Below are 27,051 nucleotides of genomic sequence, written 5' to 3'. Positions count from 1 at the left end.
TTTTGGCGTGTACAGTATTAGTGGCAAAAAAATATATATTATTTGCCATTCAGCGATGCAGTTATATGTTCTAAAGCCTTTTGTGGAGTGTATAAGTTGAAAAAAGCAAGGGCCTATTTGCCGTTCAGTGGTGCAGTTATATGTTCTAAAGCCCTTTTTCACGTGTATTAGTGGCACAAAAAAAGTATTCGTCATTGTGTGGTGAAGTGAAAAAATTACAAACCTTTTTGGCGTGTATTAGTGGCAAAAAAATATATATTTGCCGTTCAGCAGTGCAGTTATATGTTCTAAAGCCCTTTTCGCATGTATTAGTGGCACAAAACAAGTATTTGTCGTTGTGTGGTGAAGTGAGAAAATTATAGTCCATTTTGGCGTCTATTAGTGGCAAAAAAATATATATTTGCCGTTCAGCAGTGCAGTTATATGTTTTATAGCTCTTTTTTCCGTGTATTAGTGGCAAATAAATATATATCACTTGACGTTTAGCAGGGTAGTTATATGTTCTAAAGCCTTTTTTGGTGTGTATTAGTGGCAAAAAAATATATATTATTTGCATTTCAGCGGTGCATTTATATGTAGTGATGTACGGACATCGGCAGGACGATTCACGAACACAAAAGCGCGTTTCCGATCAAATGTCCGTGAACCGCGCATTCGCTGCGGGCACCATTCACTTTAACCCCTTAAGGACACGGCCATATTTCACCTTAAGGACCAGGCCATTTTTTGCAAATCTGACCAGTGTCACTTTATGTGGTGATAACTTTAAAACGCTTTTACTTATCCAGGCCATTCTGAGATTGTTACATATTGTACTTCATAACAGTAAAATGGAGTAAAAAAAAATTCTTTTTTATTTATAAAAAAATACCAAATTTACCAAACTTGCAAATTTCCAAGTTTCAATTTCTCTACTTCTATAATACATAGTAATACCTCCAAAAATAGTTATTAGTTTACATTCCCCATATGTCTACTTCGTGTTTGGATCATTTTGGGAATGCCATTTTATTTTTTGCGGACGTTACAAGGCTTAGAAGTTTAGATGTAAATCTTGAAAATTTTCAGAAATTTTCAAAAACCCACTTTTTAGGGACCAGTTCAGGTCTGAAGTCACTTTGTAAAGCTTACATAATAGAAACCACCCAAAAATGACCCCATTCTAGAAACGACACCCCTCAAGGTATTCAAAACTGATTTTACAAACATCTTTAACCCTGTTCACCAAGAGTTGATGGCAAATGGAGATGAAATTTCTGAATTTCTATTTTTTGCCAAATTTTCCATTTTAATCCATTTTTTCCAGTAACAAAGCAAGGGTTAACAGCCAAACAAAACTCTATATTTATTGCCCTGACTCTGCGGTTTACAGAAACACCCGATATGTGGTCGTACACCACTGTACAGCCCACCGTCAGGGCGTAGAGGGAAAGGAGCGCCGTGTGGTTTTTGGAAGGCAGATTTCGCTGGACTGGTTTATTTACACCATGTCCCATTTGAAGCCCCCTGATCCCCTGATGCACCCCTAGAGTAGAAACTTCAAAAAATGAACCCATTTTGGAAACTACGGGATAAGGTGGCAGTTTTTTTTGTACTATTTTAGGGTACATATGATTTTTGGTTGCTCTATATTACACTTTTTGTGAAGCAAAGTAACAAAAAATTGAAATTCTGAAATTTCATCTCCATTTGCCATTGACTCTTGTGGAACACTTAACCTCTTGCCGCGGCGGCGCTCCCAGGCAACACTAACGCCGATTGGCGTCACCTCGCGTGAGCCGAGATTTCACAGGATCGGAAGGTAAGCGAGTGGATCTCCAGCCTGCCAGCGGCGATCGTTCGCTGGCAGGCTGGAGATGCGATCTTTTTAACCCCTAACAGGTATATTAGACGCTGTTTTGATAACAGCGTCTAATATACCTGCTACCTGGTCCTCTGGTGGTCCCTTTTGTTTGGATCGACCACCAGAGGACACAGGTAGCACAGTAATATGTAGCACCAAGCACCACACCCCCCTGTCACTTATTAACCCCTTATTCACCCCTGATCACCCCATATAGACTCCCTGATCACCCCCTGTCATTGATCACCCCCCTGTCATTGATCACCCCCTTGTAAGGCTCCATTCAGAAGTTCGTATGATTTTTACGGATCCACTGATATATGGATCGGATCCGCAAAACACATACGGACGTCTGAATGGAGCCTTACAGGGGGGTGATCAATGACGGGGGTGATCACCCCATATAGACTCCCTGATCACCCCCCTGTCATTGATCACCCCCCTGTCATTGATCACTCCCCTGTAAGGCTCCATTCAGACGTCCGTATGATTTTTACGGATCCACTGATACATGGATCGGATCCGCAATACACATACGGACGTCTGAATGGAGCCTTACAGGGGGGTGATCAATGACGGGGGTGATCACCCCATATAGACTCCCTGATCACCCCCCTGTCATTGATCACCCCCCTGTAAGGCTCCATTCAGACGTCCGTATGATTTTTACGGATCCACTGATACATGAATCGGATCCGCAAAACACATACGGACATCTGAATGGAGCCTTACAGGGGGGTGATCAATGACAGGGGGGTGATTACCCCATATAGACTCCCTGATCACCCCCCTGTCATTGATCAGCCCCCTGTCATTGATCACCCCCCTGTAAGGCTCCATTCAGATGTCCGTATGTGTTTTGCGGATCCGATCCATGTATCCGTGGATCCGTAAAAAACATACGGACGTCTGAATGGAGCCTTACAGGGGGGGTGATCAATGACAGGGGGGTGATTACCCCATATAGACTCCCTGATCACCCCCCTGTCATTGATCACCCCCCTGTCATTGATCACCCCCCTGTTAAGCTCCATACAGAAGTCTGTATGTGTTTTGCGGATCCGATCCATGTATCCGTGGATCCGTAAAAAACATACGGACGTCTGAATGGAGCCTTACAGGGGGGTGATCAATGACAGGGGGGTGATCACCCCATATAGACTCCCTGATCACCCCCCTGTCATTGATCACCGCCCTGTAAGGCTCCATTCAGACATTTTTTGGGCCCAAGTTAGCGGAAATTGTTTATTTATTTTTTTCTTACAAAGTCTCATATTCCACTAACTTGTGTCAAAAAATAAAATCTCACATGAATGATGGGGGTGATCACCCCATATAGACTCCCTGATCACCCCCCTGTCATTGATCACCCCCCTGTCATTGATCACTCCCCTGTAAGGCTCCATTCAGACGTCCGTATGATTTTTACGGATCCACTGATACATGGATCGGATCCGCAAAACACATACGGATGTCTGAATGGGCCCAAAAAATATTTTACATATACCCATGCCAACTTTGTATAAAAAAAATGGGAAAAGTTGTTTTTTGCCGAGATATTTCTCTCACCCAGCATGGGTATATGTAAAAAGACACCCCAAAACACATTGCCCAACTTCTCCTGAGTACGGCGATACCAGATGTGTGACACTTTTTTGCAGCCTAGGTGGGCAAAGGGGCCCACATTCCGAAGAGCACATTTAGGATTTCACCGGCCATTTTTTACAGATTTTGATTTCAAACTACTTACCACACATAAGGGCCCCTAGAATGCCAGGGCAGTATAACTACCCCACAAGTGACCCCATTTTGGAAAGAAGACACCCCAAGGTATTTCGTGATGGGCATAGTGAGTTCATGGAAGTTTATATTTTTTGTCACAAGTAAGTGGAATATGAGACTTTGTAAGAAAATTTTTTTTTTTTTTAAAAATCATCATTTTCCGCTAACTTGTGACAAAAAATAAAAAGTTCTATGAACTCACTATGCCAATCAGCGAATACCTTAGGGTGTCTACTTTCCGAAATGGGGTCATTTGTGGGGTGTTTGCACTGTCTGGCCATTGTAGAGCCTCAGGAAACATGACAGGTGCTCAGAAAGTCAGAGCTGCTTCAAAAAGCGGAAATTCACATTTTTGTACCATAGTTTGTAATCGCTATAGCTTTTACCCAAACCATTTTTTTTTTTTACCCAAACATTTTTTTTTAATTAAAGACATGTAGAACAATAAATTTAGAGAAAAATTTATATATGGATGTCGTTTTTTTAGCAAAATTTTACAACTGAAAGTGAAAAATGTCATTTTTTAGCAAAAAAATCTGTAAATTTTGATTAATAACAAAAAAAGTAAAAATGTCAGCAGCAATGAAATACCACCAAATGAAAGCTTTATTAGTGAGAAGAAAAGGACGTAAAATTCATTTGGGTGGTAAGTTGCATTACCGCGCAATAAACCGCTAAAATTGTGGAGTGCCGATTTGTAAAAAAGGGCCTGGTCACTAGGGGGGTATAAACCTGTGGTCCTTAAGTGGTTAAAGGGTTAACAAAGTTTGTTAGTTTACAATCAGTTTTGAATACCTTGAGGGGTGTAGTTTCTTAAATGGGGTCACTTTTTGGAGTTTCTACTCTAGGGGTGCATTAGGGGGGCTTCAAATGAGACATGGTGTCAAAAAACAAGTCCAGCAAAAACTGCCTTCCAGAAGCCATTTGGCATTCCTTTCCTTCTGCGCCCTGCCGTGTGGCCATACAGCAGTTTACGACCACATATGGGGTGTTTCTGTAAACTAAAGAATCAGGGCAATAAATATTGAGTTTTGTTTGGCTGTTAACCCTTGCTTTGTTACGGGAAAAAATGGATTAAAATGGAAAATTTGGCAAAAAATAGAAATTCTGAAATTTCATCTCCATTTGCCATCAACTCTTGGTGAACAGGGTTAAAGATGTTTGTAAAATCAGTTTTGAATACCTTGAGGGGTGTCGTTTCTAGAATCGGGTAATTTTTGGGTGGTTTCTATTATGTAAGCTTTACAAAGTGACTTTAGACCTCAACTGGTCCCTAAAATGTGGGTTTTTGAAAATTTCTGAAAATTTTCAAGATTTACATCTAAACTTCTAAGCCTTGTAACGTCCGCAAAAAAATAAAATGGCATTCCCAAAATGATCCAAACACGAAGTAGACATATGGGGAATGTAAACTAATAACTATTTTTGGAGGTATTACTATGTATTATAGAAGTAGAGAAATTGAAACTTGGAAATTTGCAAGTTTGGTAAATTTGGTATTTTTTTATAAATAAAAATGATTTTTTTTTTTTACTCCATTTTACTGTTATGAAGTACAATATGTAACAATCTCAGAATGGCCTGGATAAGTAAAAGCGTTTTAAAGTTATCACCACATAAAGTGACACTGGTCATAACATAGTAGTAGTAGTAGTACATAAGGCCGAAAAAAGACATTTGTCCATCCAGTTCGGCCTGTCATCCTACAAGTTGATCCAGAGGAAGGCAAAAAAAAAAAACCCTGTGAGGTAGAAGCCAATTTTCCTCACTTGAGGGGAATAAAAAATTCCTTCCCGACTCCAATCAGGCAATCAGAATAACTCCCTGGATCAACGACCCCTCTCTAGTAGCTATAGCCTGTAATATTATTACACTCCAGAAATACATCCAGGCCCCTCTTGAATTCCTTTATTGTACTCACCATCACCACCTCCTCAGGCAGAGAGTTCCATAGTCTCACTGCTCTTACCGTAAAGAACCCTTTTCTATGTTTGTGTACAAACCTTCTTTCCTCCAAACGCAGAGGATGTCCCCTCGTCACAGTCACAGTCCTGGGGATAAATAGATGATGGGATAGATCTCTGTACTGCCCCCTGATATATTTATACATAGTAATTAGATCTCCCCTCAGTCGTCTTTTTTCTAACGTGAATAACCCTAATTTTGATAATCTTTCAGGGTACTGTAGTTGCCCCATTCCAGTTATTACTTTAGTTGCCCTCCTCTGGACCCTCTCCAGCTCTGCTATGTCTGCCTTGTTTACAGGAGCCCAGAACTGTACACAGTACTCCATGTGTGGTCTGACCAGTGATTTGTAAAGTAGTAGGAATATGTTCTCATCACGGGCATCTATGCCCCTTTTGATGCAACCCATTATCTTATTGGCCTTGGCAGCCGCTGCCTGACACTGTTTTTTGCAGCTTAGTTTGCTGTTTATTAAAATTCCTAGATCCTTTTCCATGTCAGTGTTACCGAGTGTTTTACCATTTAGTATGTACGGGTGACTTGCATTATTCCTTCCCATGTGCATAACTTTACATTTCTCAGTGTTAAACCTCATCTGCCACTTATCTGCCCAAGCCTCCAATCTATCCAGATCCCTCTGTAGTAGTATACTGTCCTCTTCAGTGTTAATTACTTTACACAGTTTAGTGTCATCTGCGAAAATTGATATTTTACTATGCAAGCCTTCTGGTCAGATTTGCAAAAAATGGCCTGGTCCTTAAGGTGAAATATGGCCGTGTCCTTAAGGGGTTAAAGTGAATGGTGCCCGCAGCGAATGCGCGTTTCACGGACATTTGATCGGAAACGCGCTTTTGTGTTCGTGAATCGTCCGGCCGATGTTCGTACATCACTACATATAAATGCACCCCTGAAATGCAAATAATATATATATATTTTTGACAATAATAAACGCCAAAAAGGACTTTAGAACAACATATAACTGCACCGCTGAACAGCAAATAATATATATTTTTTTGCCACTAATACACACCAGTTTTTATTTTTTATTATTTACAACGTTCATCTGACAGATTAGATCATGTGCTATTTTTATAGAGCAGGTTGTTACGGACACAGGCATACCTAATATGTTTACTTTTTTAAATTTATTTAAGTTTTACAAAATAATATCATTTTTGAAACCAAAAAATCATTTTAGTGTCTCCATAGTCTGAGAGCCATAGTTTTTTTTAATTTTTTGGGCGATTGTCTTAGTTAGGGTCTAATTTTTTGCAGGATGAGATGACTGTTTTAATGGTATGATTTTGGGGTGTGTATACCTTTTTGATTGCTTGCTATTACACTTTTTGTGATGTAAGGTGACAAATCATGGCATTTTTGACATTTTTATTTTTTATTTTTACGTTGTTAACCTGAGGGGTTAGATCATGTGATATTTTTATAGAGCAGGTTCTTACGGACACGGCAATACCTAATATGTTTACTTTTTTAAATTTATTTAAGTTTTACACAATAATATCCTTTTCGAAACAAAAAAAGATCATGTTAGTGTCTCCATAGTCTGAGAACTATAGTTTTATTTATTTTTTCGTGCCATTGTCTCATGTAGGGGCTCATTTTTTGCGGGATGAGGCGACGGTTTGAATGGTACTATAAGACTTTTTTTATCACTTTTATTACCTTTTTTGGGAAGTAAGGTGGGCAAAATTTCAATTTCATCATAGTTTTTATTTTTATTTTTTTATGGCGTTCACCGTGCGGGGAATGTAACATAACCGTTTTATAGATCAGGTTGTTACAGACACGGTGATATATAACATGTGTAGGGAATTTTATTTTTTTAATTTTTAATCAGGGATAAATGTGTTCACTTTTTTAACATTTTTTTTTTACCCAGACCCACTTGGTTCTTGAAGATCCAGTGGGTCTGATGTCTGTATAATACAGTACAGTACACTATATAGTGTACTGTACTGTATTTCACTTACACTTTGTCTGAACAGATCTCTTCCTTTAGCACAGATCTGTCCAGCACCATGGACAGCAGGATGCCTGAGTCCTTGAGGGGTTAATGGCACAACATGGACAGTGATATACCAGAGGTGGATCATTGGCAAAATTTCCCACAAAAAATATGTATTTTTATCAGGGAAGAAAAGGGGGTTAGTCAGCACATCCCAATGAGCAGGTGCACGCTGCCATGGCTAAAAACATAGAGCATAAAAGACAATGCAACAGCACTCTGCAAACTAGATAAAGTACATCGGCTTGGCATCAGGCCCGTCGCTAACAGACAGGCAAAACAAGCAATTGCTTGGGGCCCCGAGCTGGTTGGGGCCCCGAGCTGGCCCGGGGCCAAGCAGAGCCGGTGCTTGTTTTGCGGCTGAGTAACTCAGAAGATCCGATGGTATATTCTAACCCCCTGGCGTTCCCATGGTGACGGGGACGCTTGCCTGGGGGTTAAAATATACCATCGGATCAGAGTTTTACGAGCTCAGTAAGATCGTAAAAACTCAAATCCGATGGTATATTCTAACCCCCAGGCGTTCCCATGGTGACAGGGACGCTTGCCTGGGGGTTAGAATATACAGGGCCACGCCGCTCACAGCAGTATATTTATAAACTAATCAGTAACTACTTTAACTTTAATCATTGCTCATTGCTGAGCTCTTTACTTGGATTATAATTTATTTGGATATGGGATATCTTGCTTTGGAGGGGGGATCTGTGGATGGCACTGTTTAGGGGGGATCTGTGGATGGCACTGTTTAGGGGGGATCTGTGGATGGCACTGTTTAGGGGAGGGGGGATCTGTGGATGGCACTGTTTAGGGGAGGAGGTATCTGTGGATGGCACTGTTTAGGGGGGAGATCTGTGGATGGCAATGTTTAGGGGAGGGGGGATCTGTGGATTGCACTGTTTAGGGGAGGATCTGTGGATGGCACTGTTTAGGGGGGGGATCTGTGGATGGCACTGTTTAGGGGGGGATCTGTGGATGGCACTGTTTAGAGGGGGATCTGTGGATGGCACTGTTTAGGGGGGAGATCTGTGGATGGCACTGTTTAGGGGAGGGGGATCTGTGGATGGCACTGTTCAAATTTCATGCACATTAAATGCAACAGCAGTATTTGCACTGTAAACCTCCTTTTTTATTTATATAAAGTGTGGGTGAACTTAAACTGTATGGCTATACTGTGGTTCCTGTAGGCTTTGCGTGCGTAAGGTGGGGAGGGCGTGGAGGGGGGGGGCCTCCATGTCTATTTTGCTTGGGGCACCCAAATTCCTTCAAACGACCCTGCTTGGCATGCATGTTAGTACCTGCATCCCTTGGAAGCAATGGAGGCCATTATGACACCAAAAATGGTAAAAGGCAGAGTGGACCCAGCATACATGTGGAACCAACACTTCCTGAACATTATGGCGGCCATTATGGCGCATAACACGTTCGGCAGACGGGCTCAAATGGTTTAGTACAAAATGCATTTGCCAAGCATCTCACTTTATAAAAAGGCGTATCGTTAGCACTATAATAATTTTTGTGACTATGGCATTATTGTACTTTATCTGGTTTGCAGAGTGTTGTTGTGCTGTTGCATTGTCTTTTTTGCTCTATGTTTTTAGCCATGGCAACGTGCAGTGCACCTGCACATTGAGATGTGCTGACTAACCCCCTTTTCTTCCCTGATAAAAATACTTATTTTTTGTGGGAATTTTTGCCAATGATCCCACTCTGGTATATCACTGTCCATGTTGTGGGACTATTTGTCTTTTTTGCTCTATATTTTTATCAGGTGCCATTTTTATGCGTCTTAACAGGAAACTCTCTAAAATATGCCCTGCTGGAGCCTATAAAAAAATTATTTTAGGCCACGGGACAGGAATACGGGCCCCAAAAATTAGGCATTCAACTCACAGAAAAGAACTTGTGATTATGTGGCTGGAGGTATATTATGCGGTCACTGGCTAAAAATGTTACTGTCGGCCAGTACAGGCCCCAAAAATTAGGCATTCACCTAACAGAAAAGAACTTATGATGATGTGGCTGGAAGTATATTTGGTGTTCACTGGATTAAAATAGAACTGTAGGCCACTGGATTATAGGCCCCAAAAATTAGGCATTTATCTGACACAAAAGAACTTGCGATTCTATGGCTGCAGGTACATAAAGCGGTCACTGGATAAAATTTTAATGTAGGCTACTGGAGTACAGGCCTCAAAAATTTGTAATTCACCTGACACAAAAGAATTGTGATTCTGTGGCTGTAGGGACATTAGGCGGTCACTGGATACAATTTTTACAGTAGGCCACTGGAGTAGAGGCCCCAAAAATTAAGCATTTACCTGAAACAAAAGAACTTATGATTCTGTGACTGGAGGTACATTAGGCAGTCACTGGATCAAATTTTTACTGTAGGCTACTGGAGTACAAGCCCCAAAAATTTTGCATTCACCGGACAGAAAAGAACTTGTGATTCTGTAGCTGGAGGTACATTAGGCGGTCACTGGATAAAACTGTTACTGTAGGCCACTGGCGTATAGGCCCCAAAAATTAGGCATTCACCTGACACAAAAGAACTTGTAATTCTGTGGCTGGATGTATATTAGGCGGTTACTGGATAAAAATAGAACTGTAGGCCACTGGAGTAGAGGCCTTGAAAGTTTGGCATTCACCTGAAACAAAAGAACTTGTGATTCTGTGGTTGGAGGTACATTAGGCGGTCACTGGATAAAAATATTACTGTAGGCCACTAGAGTAGAGGCCTTAAAAATTAGGCATTCACCTGAAACAAAGGAAATTGTGATTCTGTGGCTTGAGGTACATTAGGCGTTCACTGGATAAAAATTTTACTCTAGGCCACTGGAGTAGAGGCCTTTAAAATTAAGCATTCAACTGACACAAAAGAACTTGTGATTCTGTAGCTGGAGGTACATTAGGCGGTCACTGGATAAAACTGTTACTGTAGGCCACTGGAGTATAGGCCCCAAAAATTAGGCATTCATCTTACACAAAAGAACTTGTGATTCTGTGGCTGGAGGTATATTAGGCGGTTACTAGATAAAAATAGAACTGTAGGCCACTGGAGTAGAGGCCATGAAAATTTGGCATTCACCTGAAACAAAAGAACTTGTGATTCTGTGGCTGGAGGTACATTAGGCGGTCACTGGATAAAAATTTTACTCTAGGCCACTGGAGGAGAGGCCTTAAAAATTAGGCATTCACCTGACACAAAAGAACTTGTGATCCTGTGGCTTGAGGTGCATTAGGCGGTCATTGGATTAAAATAGAATTGTAGGCCACTGGAGTATAGGCCCCAAAAATTAAGCATTCACCTGGCATAAAAAAACTTGTGATTATGTGCCTGGAGGTACATTTGACAATCACTGGATAAAAAGTTTACTGTAGGATACTGAAGTACAGGCCCCAAAAATTTGGCATTCACCGGATAGAAAAGAACTTTGGCTGATGTGGCTGGAGATACATTTGGCGTTCACTGGATAAAAATAAAACTGTATGCCACTGCAGTACAGGCCCCAAAAATTTGGCATTCACCGGACAGAAAAGAACTTTGGCTGATGTGGCTGGAGGTACATTAGGCGGTCACTGGATAAAATTTTTACTTTAGGCCACTGTAGAACAGGCCCCCAAAAATTTGGCATTCACCTGACACAAAAGAACTTGTGATTCTGTGGTTGGAGGTACATTAGGCTGTCACTGGATAAAACTGTTACTGTAGGCCACTGGAGTATAGGCCCCAAAAATTAGGCATTCACCTGACACAAAAGAACTTGTGATTCTTTGGCCGGAGGTACATTAGGCGGTCACTGGATAAAAATAGAACTGTAGGCCACTGGAGTATTGGCCCCAAAAATTAGGCATTCACCTGACACAAAAGAACTTGTGATTCTTTGGCCAGAGATACATTAGGCGGTCACTGGATAAAAATAGAACTGTAGGCCACTGGAGTATAGGCCCAAAAAATTAGGCATTCACCTCACACAAAAGAACTTGTGATTCTTTGGCCAGAGGTACATTAGGCGGTCACTGGATAAAAATTTTACTGTAGGCCACTAGAGTACAGGCCCCAAAGAATTTGGCATTCACCTGACACAATAGAACTTGTGATTCTGTGGCTGGAGGTACATTAGGCGGTCACTGGATAAAAATGTTACTGTAGGCCACTGGAGTAGAGGACCCAAAAATTAGGCATTCACCTAACACAAAATAACTTGTGATCCTGTGGCTGGAGGTACATTAGGCGGTCACTGGATAAAAATATTACTGTAGGCTACTGGAGTACAGGCCCCCAAAAATTTGGCATTCACCGGACAGAAAAGATCTTTGGCTGATGTGGCTGGAGTTACATTAGGCGTTCACTGGATAAAATCTGGATAAAATTTTTACTGTAGGCCACAGGAGTACAGGCCCCAAAAAATTTGGCATTCACCTGACACAAAAGAACTTGTGATTCTGAGGCTGGAGGTACATTAGGCGGTCGCTGGATAAAAATAAAACTGCATGCCACTGGAATATAGGCCCCATAAATAAGGCATTTACCTGACACTAAAGAACTTGTGATTCTGTGGCTGGAGGTACATTAGGCGGTCCCTGGATAAAACTTTTACTGTAGGCCACTGGAGTACAGACTCCAAAGAATTTGGCATTCACCTGACACAATAGAACTTGTGATTCTGTGACTGGAGGTACATTAGGCGGTCACTGGATAAAACTGTTACTGTAGTCAACTGGAGTAGAGGCCCCAAAAATTAGGCATTCACCTGACACAAAAGAGCTTGTGATCCTATGGCTTGAGGTACATTAGGCGGTCACTGGATAAAAATAGAACTGTAAAAAACTGTTACTGTAGTCAACTGGAGTACAGGCCCCAAAAATTATGCATTCACCTGACACAAACAGAATTGTGATACTGTGGCTGGAGGTACATTAGGCGGTCACTGGATACAAATTTTACTGTAGGCCACTGGAGTACATGCCCCAAAGAATTAGTCATTCTCCTGACTCAAAAGAACTTGTGATCCTGTGGCTTGAGGCACATTAGGCAGTCACTGGATAAAAATAGAATTGTACGCCACTGAAGTACAGGCCCCAAAAATTAGGCATTCACCTGACACAAAAGAACTTGTGATTCTGTGGCTGGAGCATTAGGCGGTCACTGGATAAAAATTTTACTGTAGGCCACTGGAGTACAGGCCCCAAAGAATTAGTCATTCTCCTGACTAAAAAGAACTTGTGATCCTGTGGCTTGAGGCACATTAGGCGGTCACTGGATACAAATAGAACCGTAAACCATTGGAGTACAGGCCCCAAAAATTAGGCATTCACCTGACTCAACAGAATTGTGATACTGTGGCTAGAGGTACATTAGGCGGTCACTGGATAAAAATATTACTGTAGGCTACTGGAGCACAGGCCCCAAAAATTTGGCATTCACCGGACAGAAAAGAACTTTGGCTGATGTCGCTGGAGTTACATTAGGCGTTCACTGGATAATAATTTTACTGTAGGCCACTGGAGTACAGGCCAAAAATTTGGCATTCTCCTGACTTAAAAGAACTTGTGATCCTGTGGCTTGATGCACATTAGGCAGTCACTGGATAAAAAAAGAACTGTAGGCTACTGGAGTATAGGCCCCAAATATTAGACATTCACCTGACACAAAAAAACTTGTGATTTTGTGGCTGGAGGTAAATTACGCGGTTACTGGATAAAAATATTACTGTAGGCCACTGGAGTATAGGCCCCAAAAATTAAGCATTCACCTGACATAAAAGAACTTGTGATTATGTGCCTGGAGGTACATTAGACGTTCACTGGATACAAATTTTACTGTAGGGTACTGAAGTACAGGCCCCAAAAATTATGCATTCGCCTGTCACAATATATCTTGGGAATCTGTGGCTGGAGGTACATTAGGCGGTCACTAAATAAAAATATTACTGTAGGACACTAGAGTGCAGGCCCCAAAGAATTTGGCATTCACCTGACACAAAAGAGCTTGTGATCCTATGGCTTGAGGTACATTAGGCGGTCACTGGATAAAAATAGAACTGTAAACCACTGGAGTACAGGCCCCAAAAATTAGGCATTCACCTGACACAACAGAATTGTGATACTGTGGCTAGAGGTACATTAGGCGGTCACTGGATAAAATTTTACTGTAGGCCACTGGAGTAGAGGCCCCAAAAATTAAGCATTCACCTGACACATAACAACTTATGATTCTGTGGCTGGAGGTACATTACGTGGTCACCGAATAAAAATATTACTGTAGGCTACTGGAGCACAGGCCCCAAAAATTTGGCATTCATCGGACAGAAAAGAACTTTGGCTGATGTCGCTGGAGTTACATTATGCGTTCACTGGATAAAAATTTTACTGTAGGCCACTGGAGTACAGGTCCCAAAAATTTGGCATCCATCGGACAGAAAATAACTTTGGCTGATGTGGCTGGATGTACATTAGGCGTTCACTGGATACAAATTTTACTGTAGGCCACTGGAGTACAGACCCCACAAATTTAGCATTTACCGGACAGAAAAGATCTTTGGCTGATTTGGCTGGAGGTACATTAGGCATTCACTGGATAGAAATGTGACTGTAGGCCACTGGAGTACTGGCCCCAAAAATATGGCATTCACTGGACAGAAAATAATTTTGACTGATATGGCTAAAGGTACATTAGGCGTTCACTGGATAAAAATTTTACTGTAGGCCACTGGAGTACAGGCCAGAAATTAGGCATTCTCCTGACTCAATAGAACTTGTGATCCTGTGGCTTGAGGCACATTAGGCAGTCACTGGATAAAAATAGAACTGTAAGCCACTGAAGTACAGGCCCCAAAAATTAGGCATTCACCTGACACAAAAGAACTTGTGATTCTGTGGCTGGAGGTACATTAGGCGGTCACTGGATACAAATTTTACTGTAGGCCACTGGAGTACAGGCCCCACAAATTATGCATTAACCTGTCACAAAAGATCTTGTGAATCTGTGGCTGGAGGTCCATTAGGCGGTCATTGGATAAAAAAATTACTATAGGACACTAGAGTACAGGCCCCAAAGAATTTGGCATTCACCTGACACAATAGAACTTGTGATTTGTATATAGATCGCTGAGTTAGATTCTCTCCTATTCTCTCCCTGAAATCACCAGTCCAGCAGCATCCTCTCCCTACACTTGTAACAGCAGAGTGACGTGCAGTGCTGCGTGACTCAAGCTTATATAGAGCCTGAGTCACATGCTGCTCTGGCCAATCACAGCTATGCCATTAGTAGGCATGGCTGTGATGGCTTCTAAGGTCAGACAGTTAAACGCTTGTTGATTGTCTGCTCTGCAGCCTTTCAAAAAGCGCTGAGAAATCGCCGAACACCGAACCCGAACTTTTACTGAAATGTTCAGGTTCGGGTCCGGGGTCCAAAAATCATAAAGTTCGGTACGAACCCGAACTTTACAGTTTGGGTTCGCTCAACCCTATTTATAATGTACTCAATCTACTGTAGTGTATTCCCATACACCTTTTCCACCACAAAAAAAGAGTATATGGTTGAATCTTGTTTTCTCCTCCTCCTCCTCATCCAGATTGTATCTATTCCCTCCACTCAAATTTTTTTATAGGGTCAGCTCACAAGCAGGCCCTCGTCCCAAATGTTTTAGAGGGTCAGCTCAGCAGCAGACCGTCGCCCCTAATATTTTAGAGGGTCAGTTCAGCAGCAGGCCCTCTCCCCTAATGTTTTAGAGGGTCAGGTCAGCAGTAGGCCCTCGCCCCTAATGTTTTAGAGGGTTAGTTTATCAGCAGTCCCTCGCCCCTAATGTTTTAGAGGGTCAGTTCAGCAGCAGGCCCTTGCCCCTAATGTTTTAGAGGGTCAGCCCAGCAGCAGGCCCTCGCTTATAATGTTTTAGAGCGTCAGCTCACCAGCAGGCCCTCGCCCCTAATGTTTTAGAATATGAGCTCACCAGCAGGCACTCGCATATAATGTTTTAGAGCGTCAGCTCACCAGCAGGCACTTGCATATAATATTTTAGAGCGTCAGCTCAGCAGCAGGCCCTCGCTCATAATGTTTTAGAGGGCTACTTTAGCAGCAGGCCCTCCCCTCTAATGTTTTTGAGGGTCAGCTCAGCAGCAGGCCCTGGCATATAATGTTTTACAGGGTCAGCTCACCAGCAGGCCCTCACCCCTAATGTTTTAGAGGGTCAGCTCAGCAGCAGGCCCTCGCATATAATAATGTTTTACAGGGTCAGCTCACCAGCAGGCCCGCACCTAAAATCTTTTACTTGGTCAGCTCACCTGCAGGCCCGCAACTCAAATCTTTTACAGGTTCAGCTCACCTGCAGGCCCGCAACTCAATGTGAATGAGGCTCTCCTTTATGTGATATACACGTTGTATCGGAGTGCCTCTTACTTGTAATTTTTGGCAGCACTTGCACTTTATATGCAAGTAAATATACAGGAAATAATGTTTTCAATCAATTTTTCCTATAACATCGATTTTTTACTTTGGTTTTGTGCGTAAATTAATTAGATTGTTGGCCTGGTGACCACTTTAAGCCCTTTTAAGCTGCATCAGCAGCAGCATGGTGATAAAAATGAGTGGCATGGGTGGCATGGTGACATGGTGTGGAGATGGCAGCATGAGGAGGCCACACAGATTGCTTAGAAAGATGCAGATTGAAACAATCTGTGGAGCTGTATCACAGTCACCAGCAGATTAATGCAGCCATCAAATTCAAGTTGGGTTTGCCGGTTCCACCTTAGCTCACCAGCAGGCCCGCACCTAAAATCTTTTACTGGTTCGGCTCACCTGCAGGCCCGAAACTCGATTCTTTTACTTTGTCAGCTCACATGCAGGCCCGCGACTTAAATCTTTTACAGGGTCAGCTCACATACAGGCCCTCGCATAGTACCTTTTAGAGGGTCAGCTCAGCTGCAGGCCATCGCATAAAATGTTTTACAGGGTCAGCTCACCCGCAGGCACTAGCATATAATATTTTACAGGGTCAGCTCACCAGCAGGCCCGAACCTAAAATCTTTTACAGGGTCAGCTCACCTTCAGGCCCGCAACTCAAATATTTTACAGGGTCAGCTCACCTGCAGGTCCGAAACTCATGCTGCCTTGCTTTGAATAAGTAGCGGTAGCCATTTATCAGGCTCCCTCTCCGAAATCGAACAATGATTCCCTGTTACCAGTGTTCACCATGTTAGACACATAAAAGAACATCAAAAGTTCATAGGTAAGATATCCAAATGGATCGTGGCCGTCACGGGGACGTGCGATCAGGCAGAAGTTATCTATAGTCAACAAAGCGACAGCAGGGCTTCCGCTGTATAACGTTTCCTCATCCAAAATACCGCAGTGACATTCCCTGTAATTTTTTATTACTCATTCAAATAACAGGGCATCTTAAGAGTCCTGTATTGTTATTTATCGTCACTACCTCCACGAGTCGGGAGTGGGTAATTGCCACGCGCCTTCTGCCTTCCTTCGATTTTTCTGCTATAATAACTTGACCCACCCTCTCCACGCAATCAGATTTCATCCACTGACCTACCTTGGATGTGGTATCCTTTTCTCAAGATCCATCTATGGCATGGAATCCTGATTCCCCGTTACCTGTGATCACCATGGTAGGCGCAGAAAAGAACATTGAAAACTGATAGGGCAGACATCCGAATGAATCGTCGCCGTCACGGGACGTGCAATCGCCCAGAGGTTATCTAGAGTCACCAGTGCGGCAGCAGGCCCACGCCCCTAAGGTTTTAGATGGTCAGATCAGCAGGCCCTTGCTCCAAATGTTTTTGAGGGTCACCAGCAGGCCATCAATCATAATATTTCAAGGGTGTGTATGATGCCCTCTTTTATGTGTAATAAAGGGTTTATTGGAGTGCCGGTTCCTTGTAATTTTTGGCAGCCCTTTCACTTAGTGCATAGGCTTTATGAGTGTAGGAGTCCCGCTACCTGAACAATGTACCACAATGTGAATGAGGCCCTCCTTTATGTGATATACAGGATGTTTTAGGGAGCCTCCTGCTTGTATTTTTATTGTAGCACTTGCACTTTATATGCAATTGAATATACAGGAAAGAATGTTTCCTAACAATTTTTCCTGTAAAATAGATTTTTGGGGGGTTTTGTGCGTATTTTCGTCAGTCTGTAAAAGTGGCGTACAACTCAGACAACATGGCTCCCAGCAGCAACATTGGTGTCCAAGAAGTATCCAGACATCGTTCCCATGATGTTCCCGATCCATTTCGGTGGTGTTTCTGTCACTTTCTGACCTTTTACAATGGACCACGCACCCTCCCCTCTTCAGAGCAGGGGGTGCCTGGTTGTCTCCCATTGACTTCCATTATACTCGGGTGCTCGGCCGAGCACACAAATATATCAATGTGTTCGGGCCGAACAACCGAATACTTTGGTGCTCGATAATCACTATATGACAGTACCAGTTTGAAGTGATTACTATGGTTTAAACTCTGGGGATTCTTTACCTCTGAGCTCCTATCCATCAAGCAGATTTGATGGAAGCCACTTGTGTAGACTTTGTAGTACTTCAAGGGTAGCTTGTCAAAATCTTGCTCCCTGTTAAAATAAGGAGAAGCATGTCTCCCACTATGGAGGTCCAACTGAGAAAATGAACTTTTTATACAATATGCAAATGAGATTGCAAGTGGTCAGCAGTGGGTCCCAAACCCAGCAAGTGTCCAGGCACCTCCATACGGCAAAGACATAATACAGTCACTAATGGAAAAGCTTATAGAAGGGAAACTACTGTGCATGTGCAGTCGCCATGCATGTGTTACAGCGCCATGAAGGTTTAGCAGTACCTTGCAGCTTTAGGGTCCTGATTTTGAATCCGATCAGGGACACCATGAATGCGAGGGTTTCCTCTGGATACTACATTTCCCTCTCACATTCCAAAAATAGGAAAATTGGCTTCCTATAAAACTGATCGTAGAATGCTTTGAGGTCAAGCTCTTATATGATAGCCACTGATTTACCAGGGACTTGCCCCAGCCACACAACTATCCCTGTGCTTTGAGGGAAAAGTGTATTATGAATGATTGTCATTGATTTCAGTGCTGGAGATTAAGACTGTGGGCTGTGGAACCGGTTCAGAGTCTAATTGCTGTAACAGTACTAAAGAATACAGGATGAGATCAGAAACAATAGGTGCAGCAATCGGGAGAGGCATGATCAGCAGCCAGAGTTAGGTATAAAAGCGGGATTAGAAAGAAACATACACAGAAAGAAACAAGTTCAGTACACAGGTATCAGCAATGATTTTAGCACAGGATGAAATCAGACCTAGACTAAGATAATAGTGCAACAATCTAACAAGGGGAAAGTCCTATGGTCAAATTTGAATTAGAAGTCCAAGAAAACAAGGCCTAGAAACTCAAGCGACAAGAACTGTCCTAGACAATAGATTCAGTGAAAGAGAATAACCTGTAGTTCATTGAGAAGAGTTATTTCCTAAGAGACAGGAGTCTTTGGGTTTGAATTCTGACTCAGGACCGCTCATTGTGCAGTTGCAAGCTCACTTGCTTTGTATCCAAGTTTGTTTTTTCGGTTTATGGACCTCGTGTATGGACCTCTGTCTAAGGACACAAAAATATACTTGTACAGTACCCCAGACCTGGGGGTAACTGCAAATATATTGCATATAGTTGTGTATTATAACTTTATGTATTTTATGTATTGGTCGAGCATCCCAGCAGGGAAGACATGGATGGCAAAGGTTGTCAGGAATAGGCCTAACCACCCTCTTCCTCCCCTCTTGGTCGGAGTGGGCTAGTCCCATTTCCTGCCAGGTGGGGGGAATTCCTGAGTAGCCTTAGAAGGGAGAGGAAGCACACTGCGGAGCTCCTGCTCCTTGGAACAAGTCCCTAGGGAGACCAAGTAAGGCTACTTTCACACTTGCGTTCAGAGCGGATCCGTCTGGTGTCTGCACAGACGGATCCGCTCCTATAATGCAAACAATGGTATCCGTTCAGAACGGATCCGTCTGCATTATATTTCAGAAAAAAAAAATAAGTGTGAAAGTTAGTCAGACGGATTCGTCCAGACTTTGCATTGAAAGTCAATGGGGGACGGATCCGTTTGAAATTGCACCATATTGTGTCATCTTCAAACGGATCCGTCCCCATTGACTTACATTGTGAGTTTGTTTGGCTCCGCACGGCCAGGCGGACACCCGAACGCTCAAACGGAACTCACAAGCGGAACCCCGAACGCAAGTGTGAAAGTAGCCTAATCCTACCTCAAGAAAACACAGAGACAAAACAGCAAAACCCTGAATTACAGGCAATGCTGCAAGGAGAAGAATTACAGCTCAGACACCCACCACCCAAAACTGCCACTAGGCCAAGTAAAGCTCAAGTCTGAACTTTACAGTGGACACTTATACCCGCAAATGCTAAATTGCAGCCATCAAACCTGTATCCATATCTCCTCAATTGAAATTGGTGCCATAAACTGCTCTTTGAATTTGCTGCTGTTAGATATACCATAAGTTATATTTTTCACTTAGTAAAAATAGACAGTTAATCGTTCACTTCTGGTCTCATTCTTCAAACTACCTTTCCACTGCACCGATCCCCAAAGAACAGCCTTAGGGTGTACACCGTGCCACAACATCTCATCAGAGCTATTACCACTCCTACTGTATCTTCTACACTGGCTCCTCAGCGGCTGCTGTATTTGTAATACTGTTAGCCCACTACCCACACTGGCAGTGTGGGTAGTGGGCTAACAGTCTTACAAGTACAGACACTGGTATTAGTTTTATAGAAAGAAATGAGCTTTAAAGTAAAGTGGAGGTTAACCTAAGGATGCATTAGAACTACCATTCCTCCCTTTCTCAATCTCATCCTTCCTACCTTCATTCATTCCTTCCTTTCTTGTCTGCTTTATTATTATGTGGAAAAAACCAACAACACACTATTATTATTATTTTTTTATGTTGTTTATACAGAACAATTTGTCGACCCGACCAGATTTCTAGCCCAGTGTGTTTCAAATGTAATTTGCTCCATTGTGTTTGGAAACCGCTTTGAATACAGTAATGATAGCTTCCAGAAGCTCCTGGGCATGTTTAATGCTGTATTTATGGATATGAGCGGTGTGTATGGACAGGTAAGTGCAACACTTTCAACGTTATACACTAGACAGCCACATGGTATTTAATCAGTAGCAAATCTACCCTTTGGACAAATATTTTTCTCTCGGCAACCGATTTAGTACCCTCTTATTAAGAGAAATGTACATGTAACTGTAGGGGGAAAAGAGCTTTCAGTAACACCTCAGCTCTGGCATCTAAAAGGCACCAATAACCCTCTGCTAAAATACTAATACTATAAATAGCATGTGATATTTGGGTACGTTGGGCAAATATACATTTTTCATTAGGACCCAGAAGTAAAGATGAGCGAATTTCTTGAAATTAGTTTGGGTCCAATTCTAACAAATGAGTCAATTGGATATTGGTGTATGACACACTGAGTTCTTGTAGCACTCGTAATTTTCTCTCATATTTATGTCTTTCTTTTCCTCCCCCTTTCAAACTCTTTAACTGAAAGACAGCAGTAGTTAATAATGTCAAAATGATGCTGACATATATGGCTATCGATAAATACACCCTTAAAAAAATATGATTGCTGGCCTGCTGGTGACCCGCAAAAACATTAGGAGCAAGGGCCTGCTGGTTACCCTCTAAAACATTAGGGGCGAGGGCCTGCTGCTGATCTGACCATCTGAAAAACTAGGTGTAAGGGTCTGCTGCTGAGCAGACCCTCTAAAACATTAGGGGCGAGGTCCTGCTGCTTATCTGACCATCTAAAAAATTAGGGGTGAGGGTCTGCTGCTGAGCTGACCATCTAAAAAATTAGGGGTGAGGGTCTGCTGCTGATATTACCATCTAAAACATTAGGGGTGAGGGTCTGCTGTTGATCTGACCATCTAAAACAATAGGGGTGAGGGTCTGCTGCTGAGCTGACCATCTAAAACATTAAGGGCGAGGGCCTGCTGCTGATCTGACCATCTAAAAAAATAGGGATGAAGGTCTGCTGCTGAGCTGACCCTCTAAAACATTAGGGGCGAGGGCCTGCTGCTCACCTGACCATCTAAAAATTTAGGGGTGAGGGTCTGCTGCTGAGCTGACCATCTAAAAAATTAAGGGCGAGGGCCTACTGATGATCTGACCATCTAAAAAATTTGGGGTGAGTGACTGCTGCTGAGCTGACCCTCTAAAACATTTGGGGTGAGGGCAGCCTAAAGAGCATGTTGATAAGATGGAGGAGGGCGAGGGAAGGAAGATTGAACCACATACCCATTTTTGTGGTGGGAGGGGTGAATGGGAATACAGTGTATTCAATATACCATAAAAGTGCCTTTATGTTTAGCCACTTTCCTCTGGTGGAGTAGAGTGGTCAGGGGCAATCCAGGCCTTGTTCATTTTGATAAGAGTCAACCTGTCAGCATTTTCAGTTGGCAGGCGGATGCGCTTATCAGTTATTATGCCCCCAGGAGCACTAAATACCCGCTCTGACAAAATGCTGGCGGCAGGGCAGGCCTGCACCTCCAAGGCATAGAGAGTCAGTTCATGTCACGTTTCCAGCTTGGACACCCAATAGCGTAGTTGTAAGTCACAGAGGTATCACTTAGGACGCTGACAAGTTTTGCTATGTACTCCTTCACCATCTTCCAAAACTTTTCCCTCCTTGTGACACTAGGCCGTGCATCAGGGTGAGGGTGCTGGCGGGGTGTCATGAAACTGTCCCAGGCTTTGGAGAGTGTTGCCCTGCCTCTGTTGGAACTGCTGTGTGTTCCCCTCTTCTCCCCTCCTTGGTTGCCCAAGGAACTACGTACTCTGACGCCAGCATTGTCAGCTGGACATTTTTGGAACAATTATTCCACAAGGACCATCTGCTATTTCACCATTTTGCTAGTCCTCTCCACCACAGAAATGACAGATGAGAAGTCCTCTCCACCACAGGAATGAGAGATGAGAAGTTCTCTTTGTATCGGGGGTCGAGAAGGGTGAGCAACCAGTAATCGGTGTTGGCCAATATGCGTATAACGCGAGGGTCACAGGAAAGGCAGCATAACATAAAGTCAGCCATGTGTGCCAGAGTCCCAACAGACAAGACTTTGCTGTCCTCATCAGGAGGCTGACTCTCAATCTCCTCATACTCTTCCTCCTCTTCGGCCCATCCATGCTGAACAGATGGAATAAACCTCCTATGGGTACTACCCTCTATAGCGGAGGCAACCGTCTCCTGCTCCTCCTCATCATCATCACCATCCAATTTGCGCTGAGAAGACGAACAGAGGGTGGTCTGGCTATCATCCTGTGTACTGTCTTCTCCCATTTCCACCTCTTCCACATGCAAAGCGTCGGCCTTAATTGTGAGCAGCGAGCGTTTTAGTAGACACAGAAGTGGGATGGTTATGCTGATAATAGTGGCATCGCCGCTCACCATCTGTGTTGATTTCTCAAATTTGCGTAAAACCTCACAGAGGTCAGACATCCATGCCCACTCCTCGCTTGCGAAAAGCGGAAGCTGAATTGAAAGGCGACGTCCATGTTGCAGCTGTTATTCCACTACTGCCCTCTGCTGCTCACAAAGCCTGGCCAACATGTGTAATGTGGAGTTCCAGCGCGTGCTCACGTCGCACAACAGTTGGTAAGCTGGCAATTGCAAGCACTGCTGCAGCGTTGCCAGACCGGCAGCAGCTGTAGATGACTTGCGGAAATGTGCACGCACGCGGTGCACCTTCACCAGTAGCTCAGGCCAAATTGGGGTAGGTTTTGAGAAACTGCTGAACCACAAGTTGAACACATGGGTTAGGCATGGTATGTGTGTGAGCTCGCCGAGCTCCAAAGCCGCCACCAAGTTATGGACATTATCAGACACAACCATGCCTGGATCTAGGTTAAGTGGCTAAAGCCACAGCTCAGTTTGGTCTCTTATACCCTGCCTACAGCTCTGCGGTGGTGTGCTGCTTGTCATCTAAGCAAATTAGTTTCAGCACAGCCTGTTGCCGCTTCCCCACTGCAGCGCTACACTGCTTCCAGCTACTGACTGATGGCTCACTGGTGCTGCAATATGATAATTCAGAGGTGGAAGTGGAGGAGAAGGTGGAGCACGAGAAGGGGGAGTTGCAGCCACTAATGTAGGTGGTGGCGGAAATCCTGATGGAAGTAGGGCCTGCAATCCTTTGCATCATTGGCACCTGTGCCATCCCAGGGTATGACTCACTCCCGGCCTCCACAACGTTCATGCAGTGTGCCGTTAGGGAAATGTAACATCCCTGGCCAAAAGCACTTGTCCTTGTGTCAGTCGTTAAGTGGACCTTCCCAAGAACTGCTTTGGTCAGGGCACTGGTGATGTTATAGGACACATGCTGGTGTAAGGATGGGACGGCACACTGTCAAAAATAGTGACGGCTGGGGACTGAGTAACGAGGGACGGCCTCCGCCATCAGGCTGCGGAAAGCCTCAGTGTCCACAAGCCTAAATGGCAACATTTCCAGGGCCAGCAATTTGGAAAGGTGCACATTTAGTGCTATGGCCTGTGTGTGGGTGGCTGGGTATTTGCTCTTTTGTTCAAAGGCCTGGGGTATGGACAAGTGTACGCTGCGCTGGGACACAGAAGTGGATATGCTAGCTGATTGTGCTTGCGAAAGGTCTAGGTGCAGGGCGGGAGGCTTCCACGCCTGCGTCATGGACAGGGGATATTGCAAGCACTTAACACAGAGTAAGAGGAGGCAGTGGTGTGACCCTCAGACACTGATTATGGACCCAGGCATTCGGCCCACCTATTAGGGTGCTTTGATGCCATGTGGTTGTTAATGTTGGTGGTGGTGAGGTTTCTAGTGTTAACGCCCCTGCTTATTTTGGTATGGCACAGGTTGCAAATGACAATTCTATAATCGTTCGCATTTTCCTCAAAAAAGGGCCAGACTGCGGAACACCTACCCCTTGGCAAGGGAGGTTGCCGCAAGAGGGTGCTCCGTGGAACAGTTGCGGGCCTGTTTGGTGTGGACCGCCTTCTCCTTTTTGCCACCCCACTGCCTCTTCCAGCCTGTTGCGGTGCTGTGGATCCCCCTTTGTACTGCTGTCCTCGCTCAGCTTGCCACCTTCCCAGGTTGGGTCAGTGACTTCAACGTCCTCCACCTCCTCTTCCACTTATTCACTCTGGTCATCCTCCTGACTTGTTGACCTAACAAGAACCTCACTTATTGACAACTGTGTCTCATACTCATCATCAACCTCTTGAGACTCTAATTTCTGTTGACTTATTGGCAACTGTTTCTCATCATTATCATCCACCTCGTGAAGCACTATTTTCCGTTCCCCACCGTCATCTTCTTGTGACTGTGGATGCTCAAGAGTTTGGGCATCAGTGCACACCATCTCCTCATGTCCCTCTTCATGCGGGCTTGGCAAGAGGCTCAAATCAAGGAATGGTGATGAAAAGAGCTCCTCGGAATATCCGAGTGTGGGATCACTTGTTTGGCAAGACTCTCCATGTGGGGGGAAGGATGATTAGGGTGAGGATTCTGTTGACCAGACTCTTGGCTACTGAGACTGGACTTTGTGGAAGGGTGGTGCTTAACCGACTGGAAGCACTGGTCTGACTTCGAGACCCAGTGTGCCGTCAGGGAAATGTAGCGTCCCTGGCCACAAACACTCATCCATGTATCAGTCCGTAAGTGGACCTTCCCAATAACTGCATTGGTCAGGGCACGGGTGATGTGACGGGACACATGATGGCGGCTGGCGGCTGGCGACAAAGTATCGAGGGACCGCCGCTGCCATCAGTCTGCGGAAAGCCTCAGTGTCCACAAGCCTAATTGACAACATTTCCAGGGCCAGCAATTTGGAAAGGTGCACATCTAGTGCTATGGCCTGTGGGTGGGTGGCTGGGTATTTGCGCTTTCGTTTAAAGGCCTGGGGTATGCACATCTGTACACTGCGCTGGGACACAGAAGTGGATATGCTAGCTGATGGTGCTTGCGAAGGTCCAAGTGCAGGGCGGGAGGCATCCACGCCTGTGTCTTGGACAGGGGATTAGCCAACACGTAACACAGGGGAAGAGGAGGCAGTGATGTGACCTGCAGACACTGATTGTGGACCCAGGTGTTCGGCCCACCTATTAGGGTGCTTTGATGCCATGTGGCGGACCATGCTGGTGGGTGTGAGGTTGCTAGTGTTCACGCCCCTGCTCATTTTGGTATGGCACAGGTTGCAAATGACAAATATTTTATCGTCCGCACTTTCCTCAAAAAAGCCCCAAACTGCAGAGGTCCTACCTCTTGGCAAGGGAGGTTGCCGCAAGAGGGTGCTCCTGGAAACAGTTGCGGGCCTGTTTGGTGTGCCCCGCCTTCTCCTTTTTGCCACCCCACTGCCTCTTCCAGCCTGTTGCAGTGCTGCGGATCCCTCTCCCTCTGTACTGCTGTTTTCGCTCGGCTTGGCTGGACTGGACTTTGTGGAAGACTAGGTGGTGCTCAACCGACTGGAAGCATTATCTGCTGCAATCCAACTGACCACCTGGTCGCACTAGTCTGACTTCAAGAGTGGTGTCCTGCGCCGCCCTGCAAACTGGGACATGAAGCTAGGTATCGTGGATGAGTGTGTTTCTTGTGCTCTGGCAGCAAGCACAGTTTCCCTCTGCGTGCACCTTCAGCAGAATGGCTACTTTACCGTCCCTTTCTGCTCGCCTTGAGCATATTAAATGGTATATATGCTTGCAAGTATGTCACACTTACAATAGCGCAGGTTTTGTAAGTGTATGTGCAAATAAATTACACTGAATGTCACAGATATTTAGGATGCGCAAACGTTATACAGGAGATGTAGCGCAGGTAATGTCCCTGTCACCCTTGGCAAAAAAATTTGACTGAATGTCACAGATATTTAGGATGCACAAATATTATACAGAAGATGTAGCGCAGGTAAGGTCACTGAAACCAGCGTGAAAAAAATTTGACTCAATGTCACAGATATTTAGGATGCGCAAACGTTATACAGGAGATGTAGCGCAGGTAAGGTCACTGTCACCCGCAGGAAAAAAATTCGACTGAATGTGAAAGATATTTAGGATGCGCAAATGTTATACAGGAGATGTAGCTCAGGTAATGTCACTGTCACCAGCAGGGAAAAAATTATACTGAATGTCAAAGATATTTAGGATGCGCAAACATTATATAGGAGATGTAGTGCAGGTAATGTCACTGTCACCAGCGGGGAAAAAATTTGACTGAATGTGACAGATAATTAGGATGCACAAACATTATACAGGAGATGTAGCGCAGGTAATGTCACTGTCACCAGCGGGGGAAAAATTAGACTAAATGTGACAGATATTTTGGATCCGCAAATGTTATACAGGAGATGTAGCACAGGTAAGGTCACTGTCACTAGCGGGGAAAAAATTT

General features: G+C 44.0%; 1 protein-coding gene across 1 annotated transcript in view; it reads left to right on the top strand.

Moving 5' to 3' along the window:
• The window catches only part of LOC120978242 (cytochrome P450 2G1-like), a 126,809-nt gene that overhangs the window by 30,354 nt on the left and 69,404 nt on the right, over positions 1 to 27,051 (top strand). The window contains exon 4 of the mRNA XM_040406479.1: positions 20,585 to 20,745. Within this exon, the coding sequence (XP_040262413.1) occupies positions 20,585 to 20,745 (161 nt within the window). The remainder of the gene's footprint in view (positions 1 to 20,584; positions 20,746 to 27,051) is intronic.

The sequence above is a fragment of the Bufo bufo genome, chromosome 8 (assembly GCF_905171765.1).
Source record: "Bufo bufo chromosome 8, aBufBuf1.1, whole genome shotgun sequence".
NCBI lineage: Eukaryota > Metazoa > Chordata > Amphibia > Anura > Bufonidae > Bufo > Bufo bufo.
This window is presented reverse-complemented; position numbering and strand designations above follow the sequence as displayed.